At 43.8% G+C, this 22,763-nt stretch overlaps 1 protein-coding gene across 1 annotated transcript in view; it reads left to right on the plus strand.

Moving 5' to 3' along the window:
- Positions 1–1,066: 1,066 nt before the first annotated feature.
- Positions 1,067–22,763, plus strand: part of GATA4 (GATA binding protein 4) — a gene marked incomplete at its 5' end in the record, with an annotated part of 46,404 nt that continues 24,707 nt past the window's right edge. Inside the window, one exon of the mRNA XM_081077660.1 lies at positions 1,067–1,682. Coding sequence (XP_080933786.1) covers positions 1,067–1,682 — 616 coding nt within the window. The remainder of the gene's footprint in view (positions 1,683–22,763) is intronic.

The raw sequence follows: 22,763 nt of genomic DNA on the forward strand, positions 1-22,763 counted from the left end.
TGTATGGGCAAGAGATTTCACAATCATTTTCATGGAGATATAGCAGACCCTGTACTCATTTATCGACCCAACTCTAGTTTTAAAAGAAAATACTACAGACGAAAATTTCTTAGGTTGCTGGTTTTTATGAAGTTTCTCATTGTCTTCCATGGGCAATCTGAAGTTCTTTCATGGCCAGGTGCGCTAAGGGATAGGTGAGAGAACAGAGGAGATGATCGAGATTTCTTGGGTCCCGGGCACTCCTTTGGAATCCGAAACTCTTGGACGTGTAAAATACTAGGACAATAATAGGCTTGAAAAATAAGGTAAAATTATAGTCCTTCCTGACAAGCAATAAAAAAAAAAAATAGCCTAGATCACAACCAATAATTCCATGTCCAATAACCGGGAAGCCCCCGCATCTCCAAGAAACCCCTCCCCGAGGATTTCTTGGGGCAGCCAGACCCTGCGGCCTCCGCAAAACAAAGACCGCAGGTTCCCTTGGAACCGCGTGGTCTCCAAAGCTGTTGCGTTTGCCTTGCGGGATAAGCAACCACGCATAGGGAAAGTGGGCTTTGAAAGCTCCTGATGAACTTCTCTCCCTTTTGTCTTTCCTCCTGATTAGGACTGCGGCTGCAGCGTAGAGGAAGAGAGCCAGCCGGACCGTGGGCGTTGGAGCCAGCCTACCGCGCCCTGCGCCGGGTGCGCCGCGACGGCCCCCGGCGTGACCCGCAGGCCCGTGCCGCACACTCGAGCCCAGGCCCTACCCTGCATCTTCGGCCACCCGTAGGCGCTCGGGACCGCCTGGCCCTAGGGTGGATTCAGTGCCTCCCCCACCAGCTCCTGGAACAACCAAACATTCAATTTGGGATTTTCCTGAGTCACCAAGCGCCTAGCATCTTCTGTGTTCAATGATGGATTTAATACGTACACATTCTTGAGGGCTATTTTTTAAACATTCGATTTTTGATCTTTATTCTGTGACAGCCACTCACCTGTACGGTATTTTGCGTGTGTGAGCATTGTTTCCTCTCCGCGCATTGCTCCCTGAGAAAAAGGACTCGGACGCCGAGCGCTCGCAGCGGCGATGTACCAGAGCCTGGCCATGGCCGCCAACCACGGCCCCCCTCCGGGGGCCTACGACGCGGGCGGCCCCGGCGCTTTCATGCACGGCGCGGGCGCTGCGTCCTCGCCCGTCTACGTGCCCACGCCGCGGGTGCCCTCCTCGGTGCTGGGCCTGTCCTACCTCCAGGGCGGAGGCGGGGGCACGGCGTCGGGGGCCGCCTCGGGCGCCAGCTCGGGTGCGGCGGCGTCGGGTGCGGGGCCCGGGCCCCAGCAGGGCAGCCCCGGCTGGAGCCAGGCGGGAGCCGAGGGCGCAGCCTACACGCCACCGCCCGTGTCGCCGCGCTTCTCCTTCCCGGGCACCACCGGGTCCCTGGCCGCCGCCGCCGCCGCCGCCGCCGCCCGGGAAGCCGCGGCCTACAGCAGCGCGGGGGGCGCGGCGGGCGCGGGGCTGGCCGGCCGCGAGCAGTACGGCCGCGCGGGCTTCGCCGGCTCCTACTCCAGCCCCTACCCGGCCTACATGGCCGACGTGGGTGCGTCCTGGGCCGCGGCCGCCGCGGCCTCCGCCGGTCCCTTCGACAGCCCGGTCCTGCATAGCCTGCCCGGCCGCGCCAACCCCGCCGCCCGACACCCCAATCTCGGTGAGTACTGAGCGAGGACACTGGGGCGGGATGGGGGCCGGACAGACACTATCCTGAGCCCTGCTTGGGGCGCTTCATTTTCACAAGGGGCAAGGAGCTGAAGGGAGCAGGGACGGGGGCGACGGAGGCGGCAGTTTTCCGGTGAACGCAAACTGGATGGCAAGTGGGCGAAGCGGGGCGATGGTGGCGCGAAGGTCAGAGCCCCGAGGAGCCCAGAGTCTGTTAAGTGAGGGCGGGCCTGCCCTCTGGATTCTTTCATGAAAGAAGACTGCAAAGTGGCAGGGTCTGAGCGCGTCCTGCGTCCTGCGAGCAGCCCGGACGTCGGCACTGTCTGGGCCCTCGGTGCACCCGGCAGGCGCCCATCTGTGGGTGCCTGCGGGAGGCGGACGGGCCCGCGGGACAGCCACCCGGAGCAGCCCGGGAGCCCTCGGTGGAGAGCGCTGGTCATCGCCGGGTTTGTGCCCCCATTTCCTTCCCTCGGAGTCCTCCGCAGGGATCTGATTACATTGCGTTGGGCCCAAGATCTTCTGGGCCATTTGGTGGCCCAGTTGGAGGATCCCTCAGGGTGGCAGATGATTTTCCTGTCGGAGATTTCACACCAGGAACAAAGGAGGGACCCGAGGGATGGAGATGGGTTGAACTGGGGCCGGCACCCTGTGGGTGCTTCGGGGCCAGAGCCTATTGTCTGACTGTGCTGGTCTGCCCGGCACAGGCGCCCAGGGGTGCGTTAAATGAATGCCTGGTCAGGGTCCAGGATGGGAAGTCCTGAGGGGCTTCTTTATAATGCCCGACTTAAACGGAGACTTTGTCTTGTCATCCACGTGTTGTTGAGCTTCCCCTTATCCCGAGGGCTGGGGTTAAAAACAACGATCCTAATGGGCACAAGATTTCCTTTGAATATCGTACCTGGGGAGGACGCCAGACGTGTGCACTCTTGCTCGAATGAACAAAATGAAGTCTAAGAAAAAGCCTTGTTGCTCTGGTCTGGGAGGGAAAGGGAAGTGGCAACCACTAGTTAAAAATGCAAACGACCTCTGGTCCTGTGGAATTTCAGGAAGAGACAGGATCGGGTGTGGATGGAGATGACTTTTGTACGGGAGAAGCCAGACTTAAAGTTAACATTTATTGACTACCTACTAAGTGCTAAATCCTTTCGCATTTGTTCTCACTTTGAAGAGTAAAGCCTATCCCTCGCAGGTTTCCACTCTTGGGCTGGCTCCGAGAAGTGTCCCGGCTTTGAAGAGCTTTTAAATTATTTTCTGACCCTGGGTGGCCAGGGAAGGTCCCCAGGGGGGTCCAGCCAAATACACATCCCAGGTAAACTGATTAACCGTGGATGTGGCGCCAAGGCTGAGTCTGTGGCTCCTAGTTTCCCCCTCCCCCTTGCAGGGGAGCCAGACGGCACACCCCAGGAGAGGAGGGGCACCTCCGGAGCCTTTGGGGACGGACCTCCGAGAGATAGCGCGCGTGACATCTCCATACAATGGCGGCTTGGGGTGGGCGTGTTGGGAGTGGGGGGGCGTGAGGGGGGGCGCTTTGGCTCTGCATTCTTAGAACTCTTGCTAGAACTTCTGTTTTAAAATAGGTCCCCATAGTTCTGCTTCTTTTAACTTGGAGGTGGGGGTGGGGCGATTGCTTCCTAACTCCTAATCCTGGAGCATGAATTTGGTGTTTGGTTAGGGGGAAAAAAAGAGAAGTCAATGATGGAGGATACTTCCTGGTCATCAGAATGGCAACCACAACCATGTAAAAAAAAAAAAAAAAGCACTATGTGAGTGAACGCGGTGAGTCTTTAGATTCTATGTAACCCATACCAAGCAAGAGGGTGTAAGTAAGTAATGTTTCCCAAATGACAGTGTCAACAAATGGCAAGCTGACCTGCAAGGAGAACCTCCTTGCCAAAACGTGGTGCCTGTCATCTGGTACTCTGTGCTCTGTCCCACTAGTCAGGAAGTCCCACCTGAAGACAGCCCTTGGGTCTGGCCTAACAGCTGGGTTTTCTCTTTTGCACATAGCCAAGTGCTTTCAATGGGCCGGTCATGAAAGCTTCCGTTATCTCTGTGAGGGAACATGAGGCCGGTTGAATTTGTTGGCATTCATATCTTCAGGTGGCACTTACATAAAAGCAAGTTAAGTTGCAAGCAGTGCATGTAAATTGGCTTTCTATATGTTGCTGCTATCACATGGATCCTCCTGTAGATGCCCAATAACTCTCTCAAGGATCAACCCTGGCACATTAGCTGAGTGATAGAAAGATGCTAGAAGAAAGATGATAAGGGATTACTGATTGCATGGTATTTATTGACAGCTTGCTGTGTGGGCTTGCCACCGGCCCTTAGATGGCAACACAATGTGTTGGCATGACTGAGGCAAGCCTAGATTCAATTTGAAGGACCCCTGTGATCTTGGGCAAGTTATTTACCTCTTTCAGTCTCCTCTCTTTTTCTGTTAAGTGGGTTAATCATAACTACCTTTAGTATTGTCTTAAATTGGAAAAATAAAGTAATTTTTGTGAAATACTTGTCCTTGGCTCTTCCTAAATGATGGCTATGTTATTAAGCAGTCACACGCCATCATGTAGAGTGATCAATTTTTCTGATTTGCTGAGGACTGAGGGGTTTCCCAGGACTTGGGAATTTTAGTGCTAAATCTAGGACCATTCCCAACAAATGGGGATGGTTGGTTACCCTAAACAGATATGAAAATGGTGAGTGACCCAGCCAGCGCATGCTACAGTAATGAGTGGAGAGAGAAGGAGAGAAGACAGATGTGGTTCTTCACTCTGTGTAAGAATCTGGAAGTCTTCTCCTAAGTAGTGCCATCTGCATTTGGTCTTGCAGGGTGAGTAGGAGTTTGCCAGGAAAAATACCTGCAATTAAAAAATAAAAAGTTATGCCCTCATTTACCGTCTCACTGTATAGTACCATGAAATGATCCAACACAGCTTGGCTTTTGCTTAAATAATATATCATCATAGTAAAGCCTCACAGACTAACTCATCTTTCACTCAGAAACTGTTTTTAATTTCAATGAGAAATAACAGAATACCTTCATTTTTCTGCAAAGTATTAATTGCCTTAGTATTAATGATAGGTAATATATCCTGCCGGAGTTCTTCTGTTGGTTATCAGAATAAGGCAAAAATCAAAGAAATGAAAGCTAACAGGGGCCTCTGTAAAGCCCTGCACTTGGGTTGGAAGGAATTACTTTACCTTGACAATGTCTATGAACTTTAATTCATTCCAAGTTCAGTATGAGCCTCGGCCCTACAGCAACTGCTGAAATAGTTACTAAGGCTGCATTAGTGGAATTATGTGACCTTTCTGAGGGCAGGTAGAGTCTTACTCATATTTAAGTGCCTGGCACATGCTGGGCACTTAGCAAATATTTGAGTAGAGATCTAAGAGGCATTTGCCTTAGTACTCTGCCCCGGTCAAACCACACACAATGGCAGCTTAAGAGGCCAACTGGGGAGCCTCAGGGAAGAGTGAACAGGGTAGGAGAGGGTTCTGGAAACTTTGGGAAACCACTGGAGCTGTTTAGATTGGAGAAGTCACAGGGTTGATAAGAGAGGGAGAGAGTGACTGTATACAAATATCTAAAAGGCAAAAGTCTATGGCCTTTTAACTTTATGTTGTTCCAGGTGAGCAGGTATTAGGTTTGAGAAGAACACTTTCTCAGACGTGATTGTAGTTGTTGAAATGGAATATGGAATATTGCTTGTCTTAATAGTAAAGCTCTGGGCACTGAAAGTACTTAAGGAGAGACTGCATTGCCATCTGCCAGTGGAGCTGTGCAGGGAATCGCTTGTTTGTGCGCATGAGAAATAGCTATAGCAGGATAATATAGTAGCTGTCCCCTTTTAAAGAACCCAGTCACAGTGGTTACACAGGTATAGCGATTTGTCAAAACTCATGGAAATATACTATTAAACGGGAGTATTTTATTTCATGTATATTACGCCGCAATAAAGTTGATTTCTGTACCAATTAAATACTTGTAAATTCTTAAGGCTAAAAAGGAGACAATAGCAATTATATATAAATATGCCTTGAAGGAAATATTAATAGTACTGTGGCAGATATTACTGGAAGAGCTATGAAAATATATTTTATTATAGAATAACAATTCTTTTGTGTAATAGAGAAACAAGCAATTATAATATTTTCAAAGGAGCTTAAAAATTTTGAATCATTTTAAGGGTTGATTAAAAAAATACCAACACAGTGAAACATATGTATATGTCTCAGTATTGCCCAGATGGTTTCTTTAAAAGCTTTGCCTCATTCACCGTATTCTAAGTTTGGTTTTGGTGTAGGTCTGTGGAAAATTCTGAAGTGTTCTCTAAATGTTTTGGGGGATTGCTTATCAATGAGGCCAGTTGCTTTTCAAAGCCAGTTCATTTTTACAGGGAACTTTGTGAGATCAACTCTGAAGTAGCGTGTTTGACTAGAGAATGATTTGTCAGTCTTTAAGAAAACCAGTTGTTTAACTTTCCGGTTACCACCCTGAGCAGGTCAGAGCTGGGGCTGGTCTGTGGTGCTCCGTTGAGAACCAATGAGATGGGAAAGGTGTGTGGGGGTGGCCAGGGGTGTGTCACTGCTTCTAGTGAGACCTGTCACCTGCCCAATTGTGTGTCTCATCAAAAGGTCAGGCCACATTTGCCAGGCACTTTCTAAGCACTCAGGTTGAAATGATGCATGCACAGGAGACAGTTTTAGATAACACTTTCTTCTGTATCCCTCCCCCCAACCCCCTTTTTTTTTAGTCAAATTAGCTAGGAAAACAAACATACTCTGAGGTGTGGGGAAGCAGGAACTCAGATACCTGTGGGTGGGAGTGTAAATTGGTACAACCTTTATGGAAAGCCCTTGCTGGTAGCCGACAAATTACAAAGTAGATACTCTTGACCCAGAAATTTAACTTCTAGGAATTTATTCTACAAATATACTGGCACATATTAGTTGCAGTACTGTTCATAATAACAAAAATTGGAAATAACCTAAATGTGCACTAGTAGGGGACTGTTTGTATACATGTGGTACATGCAAACAATAGGATATCATGGAGGCATAAAAATTAGGAAGTTTACTATATAATAGTATGGAGTCATTTGTATGAGACAAATGACTCATACAAATACCAAGACATTTGTAAGTACAGGATGTGTAAATGTCACGATATTTGTGTAAAAAGAGAAGAAAAGATTGTATGCATTTGAAAATATTTAACTTATCTTTGGAAGTAGTATTCTCACGAAATTTGTAACCCTGATTGCCCACGGGGAGGATAAGGGCGTTGGTGAGGGATAAGGGTGGGAAAGGATTTTCACTGTATATGCCTTGGAACCTTTTGAATTTTTTTACACATCTTAACCATTTTCTAATAGTCATTTCTGTGCTTACTTATTAGTCCATTAAGTACCAAGAAGGTAGGGAAGAAAATACATTTAAAATATAGGGGATTAAAGTTGTTTTATTTTATCATCTTAAGCATTTTAAAGTGTATAGTTCAATGGTGTTAAGTACCAGAGGTGCCGAAAAAACTGTATACAAGTGGACACTTTGGTCAACGTTGCTCAAGCAGTAGTTTGCCGTAATCAGAAGTGTCTGGACACTGATGGTAACCACTTTGAACACCTCTTGTAATTGCAGAAGTGAAACATGACTTGTATTCATCTTTTGTTATTGGTATATATTGAGTATTACAATTTTAATACAGTTTTCCTTTCTTAAAATGTGTATACATTTTTTTGGCACCCTCTATGTATTCACACTGTTGTGAAACAGGTTTTTAGATCTTTCACCTCTTGCAAAACAAACTGAATACCCATTAAACATCTCCCCATTTCTCCTTCTCCCTAGGTCCTGGTTATCACCACTCTACTTTCTGTCTCTATGAATTTGATTACTTTAGATATCTCCTGTAAGTGGAATCATACAGTATTTGTCTTTTAGTGACTGGCTATTTCACTGAGCATAATGTCCTCAAGATTCATCTATATTGTAGCATGTGTCAATTTCCTTCCTTTTTAATGCTGAATAATAGTCCTTTTTATGTATATACCACATTTTTTGTATCCATTCATCCATCCATTCATCCATCCATCCATCCATCCATCCATCATGGACATTTGAATTGTCTCCACTTCTTGACTTGTAAATAATGCTGCTGTGAAACGTGGGTGTGCAAATGGAACCTTTTGAATTTTGAACCATGTGGATATATTACAATTTAAAAAATATTAAACCAATTAAGTTTTTAAAGAGACAGTATTCGTGAATTAACTTCCTGAAAGTCTCTCTTCCTCCTAGTTTATGAATGCACAGGAAAAGTGCTTTAAGACAAGTTTTTGTTTATTGAATATAGCTTTTGATTTCTGCTTATCCAACATATTGCTTTACTGAGAGGACAAAACAAAAAACCCTTATCCTACTCACAGTAATGTCTACAGGTATCAGATCTCAGTCCTTCTCAGATGCCCCCACTCCCACACTTACACTGGTGACTTTTCCTGGTTTGAGCAGCTCTCCCTCACCTTATCTTGGGGCTAGATCCCACACACCACTAACCCACCCGAGTGATGGGATTGTGTTAGAAAAACAAATTACCTGCCTCCGGGGCAAGGTAAGTCTTTTAACCAATTCTTTTCAGCCTGTCCTTTTAAGACAATTGAGTTGTATGGAATTTAGAGATGCAGCCAATTGCAAATGTTGCTGCTTTTTTGTTTGCATAAGAAAAAGGCAGGACTGCTGGTTTTATCATTGCCTTGCTCTGGAAGAGGGCAATTCTTGTAGGTCCTGGGAAGCTGCTGCTTTAAGAAGTTGAGGGGGCATCTTGATATCTAAACATACAGGTATTTGTTCACAGGTGTCTTCTTTGGCCTGCACATCCTGAATAAGATGCAGGGAATAAAGCTCTCTCATGGTTTGGGGATGGGTATCTCTCTGTTATATTGACCTTCTGTGGTCCACACCATGTTTTCACATAACACATTCCATGAAGGATTATTTAAACATTTTGTTGGCTATCTATAGAAATACTCCTTTGTCTCCTTCTAAAGAAGGTAGGGAAGATAATACGAGTGGGGTTATAATAGGAATAACCTCGGATCTGTTTTAATTTATACAAAATAAGTGTGCAAGTTTGGGTACATTAATGTTTGGAAACTAGCTAACAACTTTTTAGGGCTAGTGGCCTGTATCTTGCACTATATATATACTTGTATCTTGCGTTATGTATGTGCAATTTATATATAGTAAGTTGGAGCCTTTATCAAGGCTCAAATAAGTTGGAGCCTTTATCAAGGCTCAATGAAGAAGTTGTCAGGTGACAGACTTTTAAGTCCTTGAGAGGTAGATACTACAATCTCCATTTTGCAGGAGAGGAAATTGATGCTCAGAAAGATTAAGTAATCTGCCCCAATTCCCACTGGTAGGAAACAGCAGTTCTGGCTTCGAACCCAGGTAAGTCCAACTTCCAGGACTGAGGTTTCCCCCTATTTACCATACTTTGCATTTGCACTTATCCCTTCAGAACCAGAAGGTGCATGGCCGTGGAAGGACTCAATTAAACTTTAGGATTTTCTGTTACTTGTCTCTCCATCTGCTCCCTCTCTCCTGTGTAGTTTCTCTCCTGTGTTTTTCTGCTTCCCCGTTCAACGTCTCTACAGGTGCAATGTCTTCCCAAGTAACCTTCCATCTCATTCCAATACTGCAGAACTTGCAATGTTAGTAGGAATCCTTGCCTTGCACAAACTTCCTTTTCAGCCTCCTGTGCAGAGACTTTAAGGAGAGATTTCCCAGAATTGAGACCCTCCAAACCAGAGGATTCTCACTCTGGGGAGACTATTGGCTGCATAAGAGCAAAACCATGTTTGCTCTCTCAAATCCCTTTCCTAAAAGAAAACAAAACCATCTCTATATTCCTCTTTCTCTGAAGATTCAAATGTGTTTGTGAGAGGAGCCGAGAAAGGAGGGGAGAAAAGCCCAGTAATTATGTTTTTAATAAAGACTAAAGGAGAGTCATGGATCAAAATAGTGACTAAAACTCCAGGCCGGAAGTGCTCCATCAGTCTGAGCTGAACACAGAAGCCACAGTGGAAGCTTTCTCGTTTCTGGCAGGGGGCCTACGGTTTTATCTATTAGTGCTCTGTAATCAGAATTGAGCCTGGATATTCAAGCCTCTTATCTGAATGAAGGGAATTTGGATTTCTGGCCTTCAGCCTTTTGTAGAAACCCCCAAATTGACTTCATATCTCTAAATTTTTTTCCCCCAAAGGAGGAATATAATTCAGGCAGGTAAACCATTCCATATGTTTAAAGTCATTGAGAAACCTCGGCAAGTGTGCAATGTGGGGCTCTTTCACTCCGTGTTCAGTAGTCACAGATATACTTTATTTTGGAGGATAAGAAAGTGAGGGGTTACCACCAGAATTTGGTGGGGAGTTCTGAGGATTATTAAGCCAATCACAGATCCAGTTTTGCTTCTTAAAATTGACTTTGGTCATGAAATTGTTGTTTTAATCTTCCTTTTTTCTTCCCGGTTTAAATCTCCGTTTCTACTTCTAGAAATCCAGTCAAACTTTATCACCTTCATTCAGAATTGATCGATAGCAACTGGTGAGCAGGTTAATTATAATCGCAGAATAAACGCTGAAGTCTCAAAGTTCAGCACTTTTGCAATGTTTCCAAACCCCTCAGGGACCATGCCAAGAGGCTCTCATTGACCTGTACAGAGCAGGTGTGGGAGTTTGAACCAGGGGCAGACAATCGGATCCGATTCAAGACAACTCAATTTGGTTTCTTATCTGCAGCTTTTCCTATCTTATGATGTCTGTCATTTCAGATAAAAATAAAGTTCAGTCAATTGAGCTGGGAAATGGCAAGTTACATTTTCTTCTGATAAAAGTTTTCTAGTTGCTGTTTTATCAGATTGGGTTGAAATTGTATGTGTTTCTGTCAAGGTCTGCAATGACCTTTTCAGATATTTTATCAGGTATTAGGTGGGGAAACCTTTTTTTCTCTTTTTTCTTCGACCTAGCAAAGAATGACCTGACTTCCAAGACCATAAATCAAACCAGGTAAAGAGAGGCAATAATACAGGTTACCCCTCAAAATTGAGTAGGCGGGGAAAACAAACAACAAATAAAACCTTTCCCTAGCATAAGGAGAGAACTTAACTTGACCCTAAAGAAAGAATGTGGTTCTCACGGAGTGTACTTAATAGGAAAATACTGCTTATTTGAAAAAAGAAAATGTTTTCCAGGTCAAAGATGGCTTCAGAAAAACGAACTTTTTTTTCCTCCAAACAGTATTAGAAAAAATTATTCTTTTATGAAACTCCATGTATGTTTACTATGGAAAAATGAAAAACTCATAAACCAATGCACAAATATTAGGTAATCATACCATCCAAAGATAACCACTGTTAGGCATTAATCTTTGACTTTTTAGTTACCGTATATATACAGGTATGTGTGTATCTACATATTTAAACAATCATAAAAGTTACTGTTTAGTTATTTCATCACTGAAGACAGTTTTTATAAGATTAGTGACTCAGACTGGCTCCTGAAGACAATTCCTCAAATAGAGCAAAAAATGGGAAATTGACCGAAAGAACTGCCAATAATAAATAGCCAATCAAATGGGAGAGTTGTGTGTGATAACATAGTTTTTCAATCTTATAGTATATTATGTAGAGCCAATGTAAAGTTAGAGCAGAGTTATAAGTTTGAAATGGTTGTCCCTTGAAGTGAGGTGACCAGTTGCAGGGTGTATTCATTTGTGAGGCTCTGATTTGCTGGGAAATGTGAGCAGTAGCTTCCAACCCACTTTGTAGGTGAGATTAGTGAGGTGCATATGCGTCAGTCTGGCACTGAAGGTCTCTGGGATTTAGTCCAGTGCTCTCATTTTTGTGCCGGATGACTTTAGACCACTTACTATGCCTCTCTTCGCTTGAGTATCTGAATTTATAAAGTTACGGAATCAGGCCAGGAGCAGACATGGTGAGAAGGGCGGCTCCAGGGCCCTTTAGGGAAATTTAAAATCCAGAGTCTTGTGCCATGATAGTAAGTGATGTTGGCTTTATCTTTCCTCACACCAAAGCTACCATAGTAACACGTAACCTTCATGAGCTTTGCGAGGCATCAAACTTGAATTCATGCAGTCTGAGTAGAGGAGGTTTCCATTGCTGCCTGCCTTATTTTAAGCAAGAGTATCTGTGAAAATTTGGGTTTGATGGCCCAACTTAATTTTTTCTTATACACAATAAAATACTTAGCTATTGAAATGTAAAAACTTTGGGAAACCATGGGTTAAGTGACCTCAGAGTTGGTCTGAGTTTATTGTTTCTTTGGTTTTGGTTTTCCGTACCAAACCCAGTGTCTGAGGTTCCAGGCGGCCATGGAGACCGGATGGTGGAGCTCTGTGACAAACACCAGTCCCAGACACATAAGTTGCTTCATCAGTCAGCCAGCCAACACATGTTTTTGCCTGCCTCCTGTGAGCTGGGCACTTGTTCGGCTTTGGAGATCAAAAATGAACAAGGTGGTCTCTGTATTTCTAGCAGTGTGATTGGGGAGATAAAAAGTAAAGGTATAGCCTTAGACAGTGTATGGGGAACAATAGTGGGGTCATTCCACAGGAGCCCTTAGGATTCTTAAACTGGCTTTGTCACCAGAAGTGCAGACCAGCTTTCCTGAAGGAGGGGACTCCTGTGTTTAGTTCTAAACAATGATTAGGAGTTTGCTAGTTTGCTGCGTTGGGGAAAGGACATTCCAAGGTGAGAATGTCTCTTGAGTCTGGCTATTCTGCAGTGTAGGGTGGGAGGACATGATGCTGGAAAGCAGGCAGAGGCATCTAAAGGCTTTGGACTTGGACCTGATGAGAGGAAACTTGAAAGTAGAGCAGTGGCGTGGCGGGATACTAGTTGCGTTTTGGATGAATCACTTTAGTCACAGTGTAGAAAGGCTGCAAATGGGGGTTCTCAGTTTTGTTTTGTTTCGGCCTCACTTGTGCAATGTAGTGCCTGCCTTTCCTCTGTATTTCTGCACCTGTCCCCAATTAGAGAAGGAGCTCTGATGGAAAGGGAACCACATGGTACAAGGATATTTTGGAGGAGTTAATGTATATGTGCGTCAGCAGTAGGTAACTGCATGGCAGTTTGGTTTGTGTCCAAACTGAAGTGGAAAGAAGGGGCAAAAATCCTGGCTGATTCTCATTCCCAAACCAGATCCTCCCTGCCCTGCCCTGGGAAGGAAGAGGGGTGTGGCTAATCTGCCCCCAGAGGCTGAGTCCCATCCTCTTGTAATCCCACCTTCCTTGTGCACTGTCCCTAAAGATAAGGTTGGTGCCTGGAGTGTCCGTGACTAGGAATATAGGTCATTACAGAGGAAATACTGTGCACGTATGTATGCAACTAGACCCTAGGTTGGACTAGTCAGGGCACCAGGAGTTTTCAAGGTGAAGATGAAGATATTAAATTCAATTCTTGCATTTTAAACAACGTTTAAGTATGTTAAATTTCAAACCTAGGCAGAAGTAGAGAGTAACTATTCATCCCCCAGCTTCCACAAACATCAACTCATTACCAGCTGTATTTCATCGATACCTTCCTTTCCCCCATACTACATTATTTTGAAGGACATTCCAGACAGTTCATCATTTCATCTATAAATGCTTCTATGTGTATCTCTAAAAGATAGAAGGGCATTTAAAAACAATATGGCCCCAGGGCAAGTATCACTCTGATACAAATTAACTATCACTCCTCCTAATATCATTAAATGTACAATCAGTGTTCAAATTTCCCATTTGTCTAATTTTCCTTAACAGATTGTTCAAATCAAGATCTAAATAAAGTCCATATGTTGCCTCTATCAATAAGTCTCAAGTTTCGTTTCATCTATAGGTTCCCTTTCACCCTTTCTTCTTTTTCTTTCAATATATTTGTTTGCTAAAGATACTAGGCTTTTCTTGTAGAATTTCCGACAGCCTGGATTTTGTTGATTGTGTTCCCTTCATGACATTTAACATGTTCCTCTGTTCCATTTTTCATGTAAATCTGTGATTGGAAAAAATAGGCTTGATCATATCCAGTAGCCATTAATGGCCATTGCCTAGAGCCATTGTTTCATTAGTGGTTGTGAAGGTTGGCATTCTACTGCTTTCACTGCTTCATTTATTAGCTGGAATACATCTATAACAATAAAAAAATTCAGTTTATCAAATATTTGGTGACTCTGATCTACAGCTTGTATATGAAAGGCAGGATAAATGCTTATTGTTTTCACTTTACTTTTCAGTGTTCAAATAATGGATTAGTTCGCTTTGTATCCTTCAAAAAAATTACCAATGGAATGAAATTTTTTTTGGTATCATTAGGAACTTGTGGATTTAAATATGCGTGATATATTTTGATATGTGTAGTTATCCTAATTGATGCTCAGATTGTCCCACCTTTGCCAGTGGGAGCTTGTTCAAATTGGTTCCTGAGTTGTCTTTTTGTTTTGTTTTGTTTTGTTTTTTGACAAAATCTTAGTTTGAACTTTTCCTGCTTTCCATACTACAAAATGTTCCCAATTCTTCTTATGCATTTCCTCCTCCCAGACCTGGATTTGGCCATTTCTCCAAGAAGCCTGGGCTCTTTTTGTGAGGAATGGTTTGTGGACAGCACGCTTAGCGCTGGCTCTCCTAGCTGAGCTTTTGGGTATTGGGTTAGTCATTCAATACAGAGAGCTAGGAAATTCCCCACCCCACCCAAAGATAAGATAAAATATATCGTGTCGATATCAATACTTTCAATTCAAATTTAGGTCTAAAAGGCTTTTACTTCCCATTATGCATCTTTTTTAAACTGTGGCAAAATAGACACAACATAAAATCGGTCATTTTAACCATTTTTAAGTATATGGTTCAGTGGCATTAAGTGCTTCCATATTGTTGTGTAACCATCACCACCATCGATCTCCAGAATCTTTTATCTTCCCAAAGTGAACTTCTGTATCCATTCCCCACTCTCCCCAGCCCCTGGAAACCACCATTCTCTTTTCTGTCTCTGTGAATTTAACGACTCTAGATGCCTCATATCAGGGGAATCATACAGTATTTATTCTTTTGCGTCTGCATTATTTCACTTCGTCTAATGGTCTCCAGATTCATCCATGTTGTATCCTGTGTCAGAATTTTCTTCCTTTTAAAGGCTGAATAATACTCAATTTATGTATCTACCACATTTTGTTTATCCATTCATCTTTTGATGGACACGTGAGTTGCTTCTGCCTTTTGGCTATTGTGAGCATTGCTTGTTGAGGTAATAACATTCACACCGGTAGAGACTTTTTATAAAAATGTATTTGAGTCAAACAGAGGACATGCCTGGAATTAAGATCTCAACAGTCTGAGAAAAAGGCTTCCCAGAATGGCAGTTGGCATCATCTTCTATGCATTTTGAATTAGGGAGGGAACACAAGGAAGAGTGCATGAATGTGGGAGAAAGCAAGGTGGGGTTTGGATTACAGGATAGTTAAGATTGTATGTGCTTTTCTTGAGGCTGGCCACACTTATTTCAAAGGTTTGTTAACCTAGATGCACAGAAACAAGGGACAGGCCTTGCTTAAGGCCAAGATAACCTTTCACTAAAGAAGTTATACGCCTGAGGCTTGACTTGCCCAGTTGGGAATTTAGGATCAATCCTCCTGTGAGGTTACTTTCCACAGAATCCCTTCTTCCACCCACAGGTTGCTGTTTGACAGTGTACAAATGTCTGTTCGAATCCCTGCTTTGAGGTCTTTTGGGTTTATACCCAGAAGTAGAATTGCTGCATTGCATGGTAATTCTGTGTGCTTTTGAAGAAGCATCATATTTTTTTCCATGACAGCTTCACTGTTTTACATCTTTCCTGCATCTTTACTTCTATGAATCTTGTCACCCACACCAAAAATCCCATTCTCAACAACCCCAACCTAATTCCTCATTTGCTGTATGCCACAGCATCCGTGGAGCTCATAAAAACAGTACCAACACTTTCACTAACAGTTGACTACTGGAACCAGTTTTGTCTGTTTTGGTCATTCCTTGCCTTTGACTGGATTTATATCCAGTATTCTTAGTTCTTGGCTTTGGACTCCTCTTCAACTATCTGCCCTAGATTCCAGCTCATGGTGGCCTCCCTCTGCTCCTAACCCCCTCATGCAGTGCTCCACTCCAGATGGTCACTGGATCACCTGGGACTCATCACCCGTATCTTGGACTCGGTTCCCCACTAGGGACTGGCAAGCTTGACGCAGTTGGGGCCAGATATGGAGGGCCTTGAAGATCAGGCAAAGGAGTTTGGGGCTATGCAGAAAGGACCAACATGACCGTGAATGAGTAAGATCAAGAGTGAGAGTGAGAAAGAGAGCGGTGGCTGGCACGTACCTTTCCTTGCTCGATTGAAAAAGTCTGGAGGAACTTTTGAATAGAGAGTTGAGTCAGCCGTTGGGTAGAATTTCTCACCCCCTATTTCCTCTTCAGCCTCCTCCATTGCCTGAGGGCTGGGAAATCTGATAAATCACTTCCCCCTTCTGTCGGGCAGCCTCTGATTGCTGGGACAGGCTGCAAAATAAATGGCACTTCCAGGGAGGGCACCGTGCAGGAACTGGGAGGCTCTTATGTCACTGCTTTCCTTTGGAGAGAAGAGCAGATTCCACTGTATTTCTGGAGAGTCCCTTGGGTTTTACCTCTTGGGCTCGGTGAGTCTTGGTGTTTGATGGGAAGGCCAGGATAAGTGGAGCTTCTGAGCCCGGGCTCACAAGTGTTGCATGATGTTAGCCATTATGACCTTGGCGATCCGTCTGGTATCTGATGGTCTCACTGTTTTCTCTCTACCCTAATAACTCCATAATGCCTTTTGTACAGACAACATTTGTCTCTTGTTCTCACTCACCTGACTTTGGAAGAACTAGAAGCAAACAAGGAACCATTCAAGAAAACAGGGCTCACTGCCTCTTGGTGGCAGAGCGGGAGCAGAAGTTGGATATTGTCAGAGATACATGAAAGCTGGGATGAGAGCTCTCGTTGGAATCTCTGTGGGCTTGCCTCTGCTGGCAGCTACTGTCAAGGCTCCTCCAGACAGAATTCCTGAGAATCAGACATGGCCAGTGTTCGCACTGCATCTTATGGTGCTATTCTTTTATTTGGATATGGTTCCATTAGACTGGAAGAATTATACCGCATTCATTTTGGGGCCTGTGATACAATTACATGGTAAATACTAAATAAATGTTCACTGTCTGAAAACATGTAGTCTGGAATTCACCATACAGTACGCGGCCCCTTTGGCTCCATGTTCATACCTGCAGTATGAACCCACTGAAACAGTGACTGGAAGGAGAGTCTCCATCCTTCTAAAATGGAGCTGAGGGGCAGAAGTCCAAGGATGAGCATGTCCCCACCCATGATCAGTTTTACAGGGAGAGGAGTGGGGTGTGGGATCGTGAGGAGGAGATTGAGGAGCTGTAAGAATCATGCAAAGTCAGCCCAAACCTAAAAGGCCAGGAGGGAGAGAGAAGAGAGTCAAAAACCCCAGTAGTATTTTCAAAGGTAACAACAAGGAAACAGGGCACTTTGGGGTGGGACTAACATTTTGGATGTGGAGGGTCTGAGGCATGGGGGAGGGGCATGCAAGTGAGATGCCCAGGAGGCTGGTGGCAGGGGCTGCAGTCTGGGCTCATCACTCTGAAGTCTTGTGAACAGGAGAGAAGCCCCAGGGTAGTGGGGAGAGGGACAGGGCCAGACAAGCTTGGCGGAGCTGCCTCTAATGAAGGGGAGGAGGGAGTGTGGGGCAGGGCAGGGTAACAGAGGTGCTGGGCAAGAGGAGTTGAGCAAGGAAGCTAAGAAATAGATAATTGGGTGCCCTCATGTTTCACCTTGTAAAATCTACCTGGGCTTATTCCTTGATCCTGTGATGTTGCCTTGGGCCCTCATGGTACCCCTTGGGCTTCCTAAGTGCACCCCACCTCTCCCCCGCCCAAGTCTTTACATCCTATCACTGTTCTGGTCCCAGAGCCAGATCCAGTGCAATCTTTCCTTGCTAGTTTATAGAGACTTGGAGAATTTCACTCATCAAATTTGTCCTTTCCCAAGTTTGAGTGCTTAAATCCACTGTTTTCCCTCCTCCCCACTTTGAATAGATTCCCTGAGATCCTTTTTAGAGAGCCTCTTGAGGCACCAGGGCGAGTTTTGTGTATGTGGGTAACCACCTCTCAACTCATCATAACAAACGGGCTCAGGAACTCAAAGATTCTCTGTAGAAACAAACTCTCCCATCAGACTGTTTAAAGGGCGTAAGTGCCTGTTGATTTGGGAGGCTGGTCTCCGCCGGCTTGAAGTGCTTTACAGAAGTGACAGGACACTCTCCTGCGGGGAATGTTGATATTAAGTTTCCTGCCCTATGTAAACACATCTCTAGGAATGGGATTAATAAAGGGGACCCTTTTCCCAGGACAAAGGGAAAGGGCAGTGGGGGGAGAAGGATGAAGAGAACAGATGCTGGTGAGGGAAGCGCTGGCCAAATGGACCATCTAGACAGCTATGCATGGTGAAGGCAGAGACCATTAACCAGACTTTTCCCCATCATTTTCAGAACTTTTGCTTATACTCTTTGTTGGAACCTCCAATGTTTTCCTATTTGGCAACTGATAAAGGAGAGGCAGAAGAGTTTTGTGGTTAAGGGAGCAGGTCTGGAGTCAGACAGCTGATTTTAAATACCCCTTACGATGTTTCCCAGTTTTTACGTCCATAGAATTGAATAGAAGCTATTAAACAGAGTATTGTAATAGGAAATAATGTTCGTAAAGCGTAGCACTTCATATGCAGTGTGTTAAATGTGTTAGCTATTAGTCACCCATTAATAAATGTTTGCTATTATCATTAAAGGAGATATTATTTCAAATAGGATTTTTTCAGTTCCACTAATAAAGGGTTAGGTTGCACAGGGCTGCCAAGTTGGATTAAAGGAAACTTTTGTGTTAGAATTCACCTCCTTTCTCAGTATTAATCTATATTTAGGGATATAGACCCCATATCCAACTTAATGTTTATAATTCCTCTACATTGGGGGGCACATTTACATAAACAGAGGATAACTATGGTTGTAGATATCTGAAGAGTGACTTTTGTAATAGCTTTAGGATATTTTAAAATACTTCTAAGGGTTTTGGAACCAGTTGTCTGCCTCCAGCAAGAGCTGAACAAAAGGAAAAACAAACGAAAAACCAAAGAAACCATTTGGGTTGCATTCAGAAATGGAGGAACTGTGGAGGAAACCCTGAAAGAGTGTCTCTGGGGCTCTCTGAGAATAAGTGAGTGAGGTCCCCTCCCCCTTTGAATTGCTCCAGGAGAGTCTTTCGTGGGGTCCGAATCACACATCACTGTGGCGAGCATTATCATGGGGCTAAATTGTGTTTGCTGAAAAGCAGGGGCAAGTCAACTGTGTTGTGGATTTCTGCCCAGAAGAACACCTAACCCTTGGTAGCTGCTAGATCCTTGGATTTGGAAAAGGAGATGAAGGAAAGGAGGAGTTGCTTACTTGTGGGTTTTATCTTTGTTTGTTTGTTTTGAAATAACCCAATATATGCACCTTCCTGGTCTTTCCTACCTCTGACTGATTTTATGGGATGCAATGAAGATCCAGGGTTTTTTGTGCCTCCGTCTCCACAGCAGGAGTGATATGGACTTGGTATCCATCTGCGAGGAAGTGATCAGGCCATCTTTTAAGGCGTATTGACGGAAACTGCATGGTCCACATGGGCTTTCCCAGGCTTCTGATTCCTTTGTGAAAATGAATGAATTGGCACCAGATGCCTCTGGTATCTATTGGCCCTTCCAGCTCTGACCATCTGAAAAACAGGAACAAGTGAGGGACGAGTGCCATTGGTGCTACGTATTGGTGCTATTACTCTCAGGAGCAGGGGTCTTTGTCTGGCCCTTAGGATCTGAGGACAGCAACTGGGCAGAGGTACAGGCAGCAAAGTGGAGGGTAAAGCCTGGGTCCCCATCCGTGGCTGTCCAGCCTTCCCAGGTGATGAGCAGTTTCGAGGAAAGTTGTGACATTCCGTGGTGGCTTTGAGGCCCAGCATACACTCTGAGAGCTTACCGTGTTTGCTGTTCTCCTCTGACATTGTTTTATTCCCAACAACTGTCCTGCGGGCAGGAGTTGCAATGTCCATTGGCAGATGAAGAAACAGGTTACAGGGTGCCCAAGGCCACAAAGGAGCTGAGTCGGGCGGGACTCAGGTCAGCCTGACTTCCTGGGCCAGTGCCCTTCCTGTTCCCGAGTGTCAGCCGCACTGAGGGTGCATACGCCCATTTCAGGGAACTGTGCAGGCTGAAGCTGCCATACACGCACCTGAAGCGCTCTGTCACGGCTGGGCTGCTGGGGCGTCTTCCTTCCCTGGGGATCTTGCTGACATGGGATTTCCCTCTCATCCTGGCTTTTCTGCAGCTACTGCTACCTCTGAGCTGCTTTCTAGAAGACCCTGCCGTGAAGAATGGGTGTCATAGTGGTCAGGGTCTGATTGATTTATTTTGCTGTTCAATGTACAGCTCTACATTTGTTCCAGATCTCTTATTTTTTTGTCAAGATGAATAAATATATTATTGATTAAACAGAGAGAGCCACAATAGCCAAAAGGGTTTTGTGTTGGTTAGAATTTTCCTTCTTCTCAGTATTAATTTCTGTTTAGGGACATAGACCTCATATCCAACTTAATGTCTGTAATTCCTTCTACATAGAGGGGGACATTTACATAAGCAACCCAAGTGTCCAAAGATAGATGAACAGATAAACAGAATGTGGTAAAATATATACAGTGGAATATTTATTCAGCCTTAAAAAGGATGGAAATCTGTGGTTACCAGGGGCCAAGGGTTGGGGGAAATGGGGAAGATGTTGGTCAAAGGGCACAGACTTCAGTTATATGGCAAATAAGTCCTGGAGACATAATGCACAGCATGGTCATTATAGTTAATATTGTATCATATATTTGAAAGTTGCTAAGAGAGTAGATCTTAAGTGTTCTCACCAAAAAAAAAAAAAAAAAAGTAACTGTGTGAGGTGATGGATGCTTGTGGCCATCACTTCACAAATGTGTATGTATATTAAATCATCACATTGTACACCTTTAAACAATAGAATATAAATAGATAAATACATTTTAAAAGGAGGCAAAAATATGACATATATACAGCATGGATGAACCCTGCGGACATTATGCTAAGTGAAAGAAGCCAGTCACAAAAGGACAAATACTGTATTCCACCTAGATGAGGTATCTAGAGTCGTCAAATTCAGAGACAGGAAGTAGAATTGTGCTTCCCAGGGGCTTCCAGGAGAAGGAAGTTGTTGTTTCATGGGTGTAGTTTCAATTTAGCAAGATAAAAAGAGTTCTGGAGATGGATTGCACAACAATATGAATCCACTTAATACTACTAAACTGTACACTTTAAAATGGATAAATGGTAATTTCATGTTATGTGTATTTTACCACAGTTAAAAATAGAAAGTAAAACTAAAAGAGAGAGAGAATGCAAAAGCTTAGCAGAGAGTAAAACTGGAAAAATCCTCCCACCTGACACTGCATTCTATTTCCCTCCCCAAAGATGCAAGCAGTATTAACCTAAGAGTCGGTAGTACTAGTCCTCCTGAATTTGTTCTATCAGATTGTTTTTCTGTGGCAGCTTCACATTTTTTCCTAAACTATCTCCCAAGCACAGGAAAGCTGTAAAAGGATGGATTGAACTACAAGACCTTTGCCATCAAATATGCTCGAGAGGTTCTGGGGTTCCACTGTGATGCTTCGGGTGGGAGGAAGAGATGGAGAGCTGGGCTCTGTGCTACCCCCAGTGTACAGAAGCTCCACTTCTTTATATATATTCTGTAAATACCTGCTGGGTACAGAGTTCTGAGCCTACAATGAACAAAGGAGAAAGAAAACTAACCCAATAAACAAAGTATGAAATAGACCCTGATCTCTATGTGCATATAATTTGGTTTAGGAACAAAACATAGTTTGGGAGAAAAGGATAAAATAATACCAAACAATCTAAACGATACTGGAGGACAATGATGAAATATGTAATTCACGGTTGATGTGATTCATTGTCAAATAAACCTGTGGAAACATTGGGTTAGCTGGGCAAGCTAGTGATAGGAAAAACAGCTGATTGGATTTGAGAAGGATGTTTCCCTTATTGAGAAGGAGTGGAGACTTCCTGTGAAAGATAGCAAAGGTCTGCTATCTCCCCTTCCTCCCTGAATACCAACAACTCAGATGAAAAGAACCCTCCTCCCCAAATAAAGTAAAAATTTCATCTCTAGTGAAACTGGGAAACAACTCATACCCCCAACTACAGAAATGCTGTTAAATATAATGGAAATTCAGAGCACATTGAAGGGAAAATTTTGAGAACTGATCTATCTATACCTGTCAGATCTCCAGCCAGGTATAAATTTCCTTAGTTATAAAATAAATGAGATCGGAAAAGAAGGCAGTGTTTCATTATTTGCAGATGAAAGAATGGTCAACTTTGGTAAATATGTAGGCTTTCTCTTTGGAGACAGCTATAAAACTTTACTGAAGCATATAAAAGAAGGCATGAATAAATGGGGAAAGATACTATCTATGTTCTTGGATTGGAATGTTTAGTAGTATTCTTTCTTCCAAACGCCCCCAAACAAATCCATAAATTTAGTGCAGTCCCAGCAAACATCCCAACAGGATTTCTTACAATGCAACTTGTCAAGCTGATTATAACATTTATATGGTAGAGTTACTGTACAAGAATAGCCAAGATAATTTTTAGAGAATAGACTTAATCATTGGATCCTTTCAAATATCAAAATACAGCTAAACAATTGTAGGTATCATGGAATAAAATGTAAATGTTATGTACCTTTACAATGTAAAAGTACTAACTCCTCTTAAAAGACTGAGGTAGATCTGTACTGATATGGGAAAATGTCCAAATAAATGTGCTTCCACGAGGAAACTAAGCTGTGAAGAGTTTGGGTGGTCTGGTGCCATTTGTGTTCAGGGCA

The sequence above is a fragment of the Rhinolophus hipposideros genome, assembly GCF_964194185.1.
Source record: "Rhinolophus hipposideros genome assembly, chromosome: 16".
In the NCBI taxonomy this organism is placed as follows: domain Eukaryota; kingdom Metazoa; phylum Chordata; class Mammalia; order Chiroptera; family Rhinolophidae; genus Rhinolophus; species Rhinolophus hipposideros.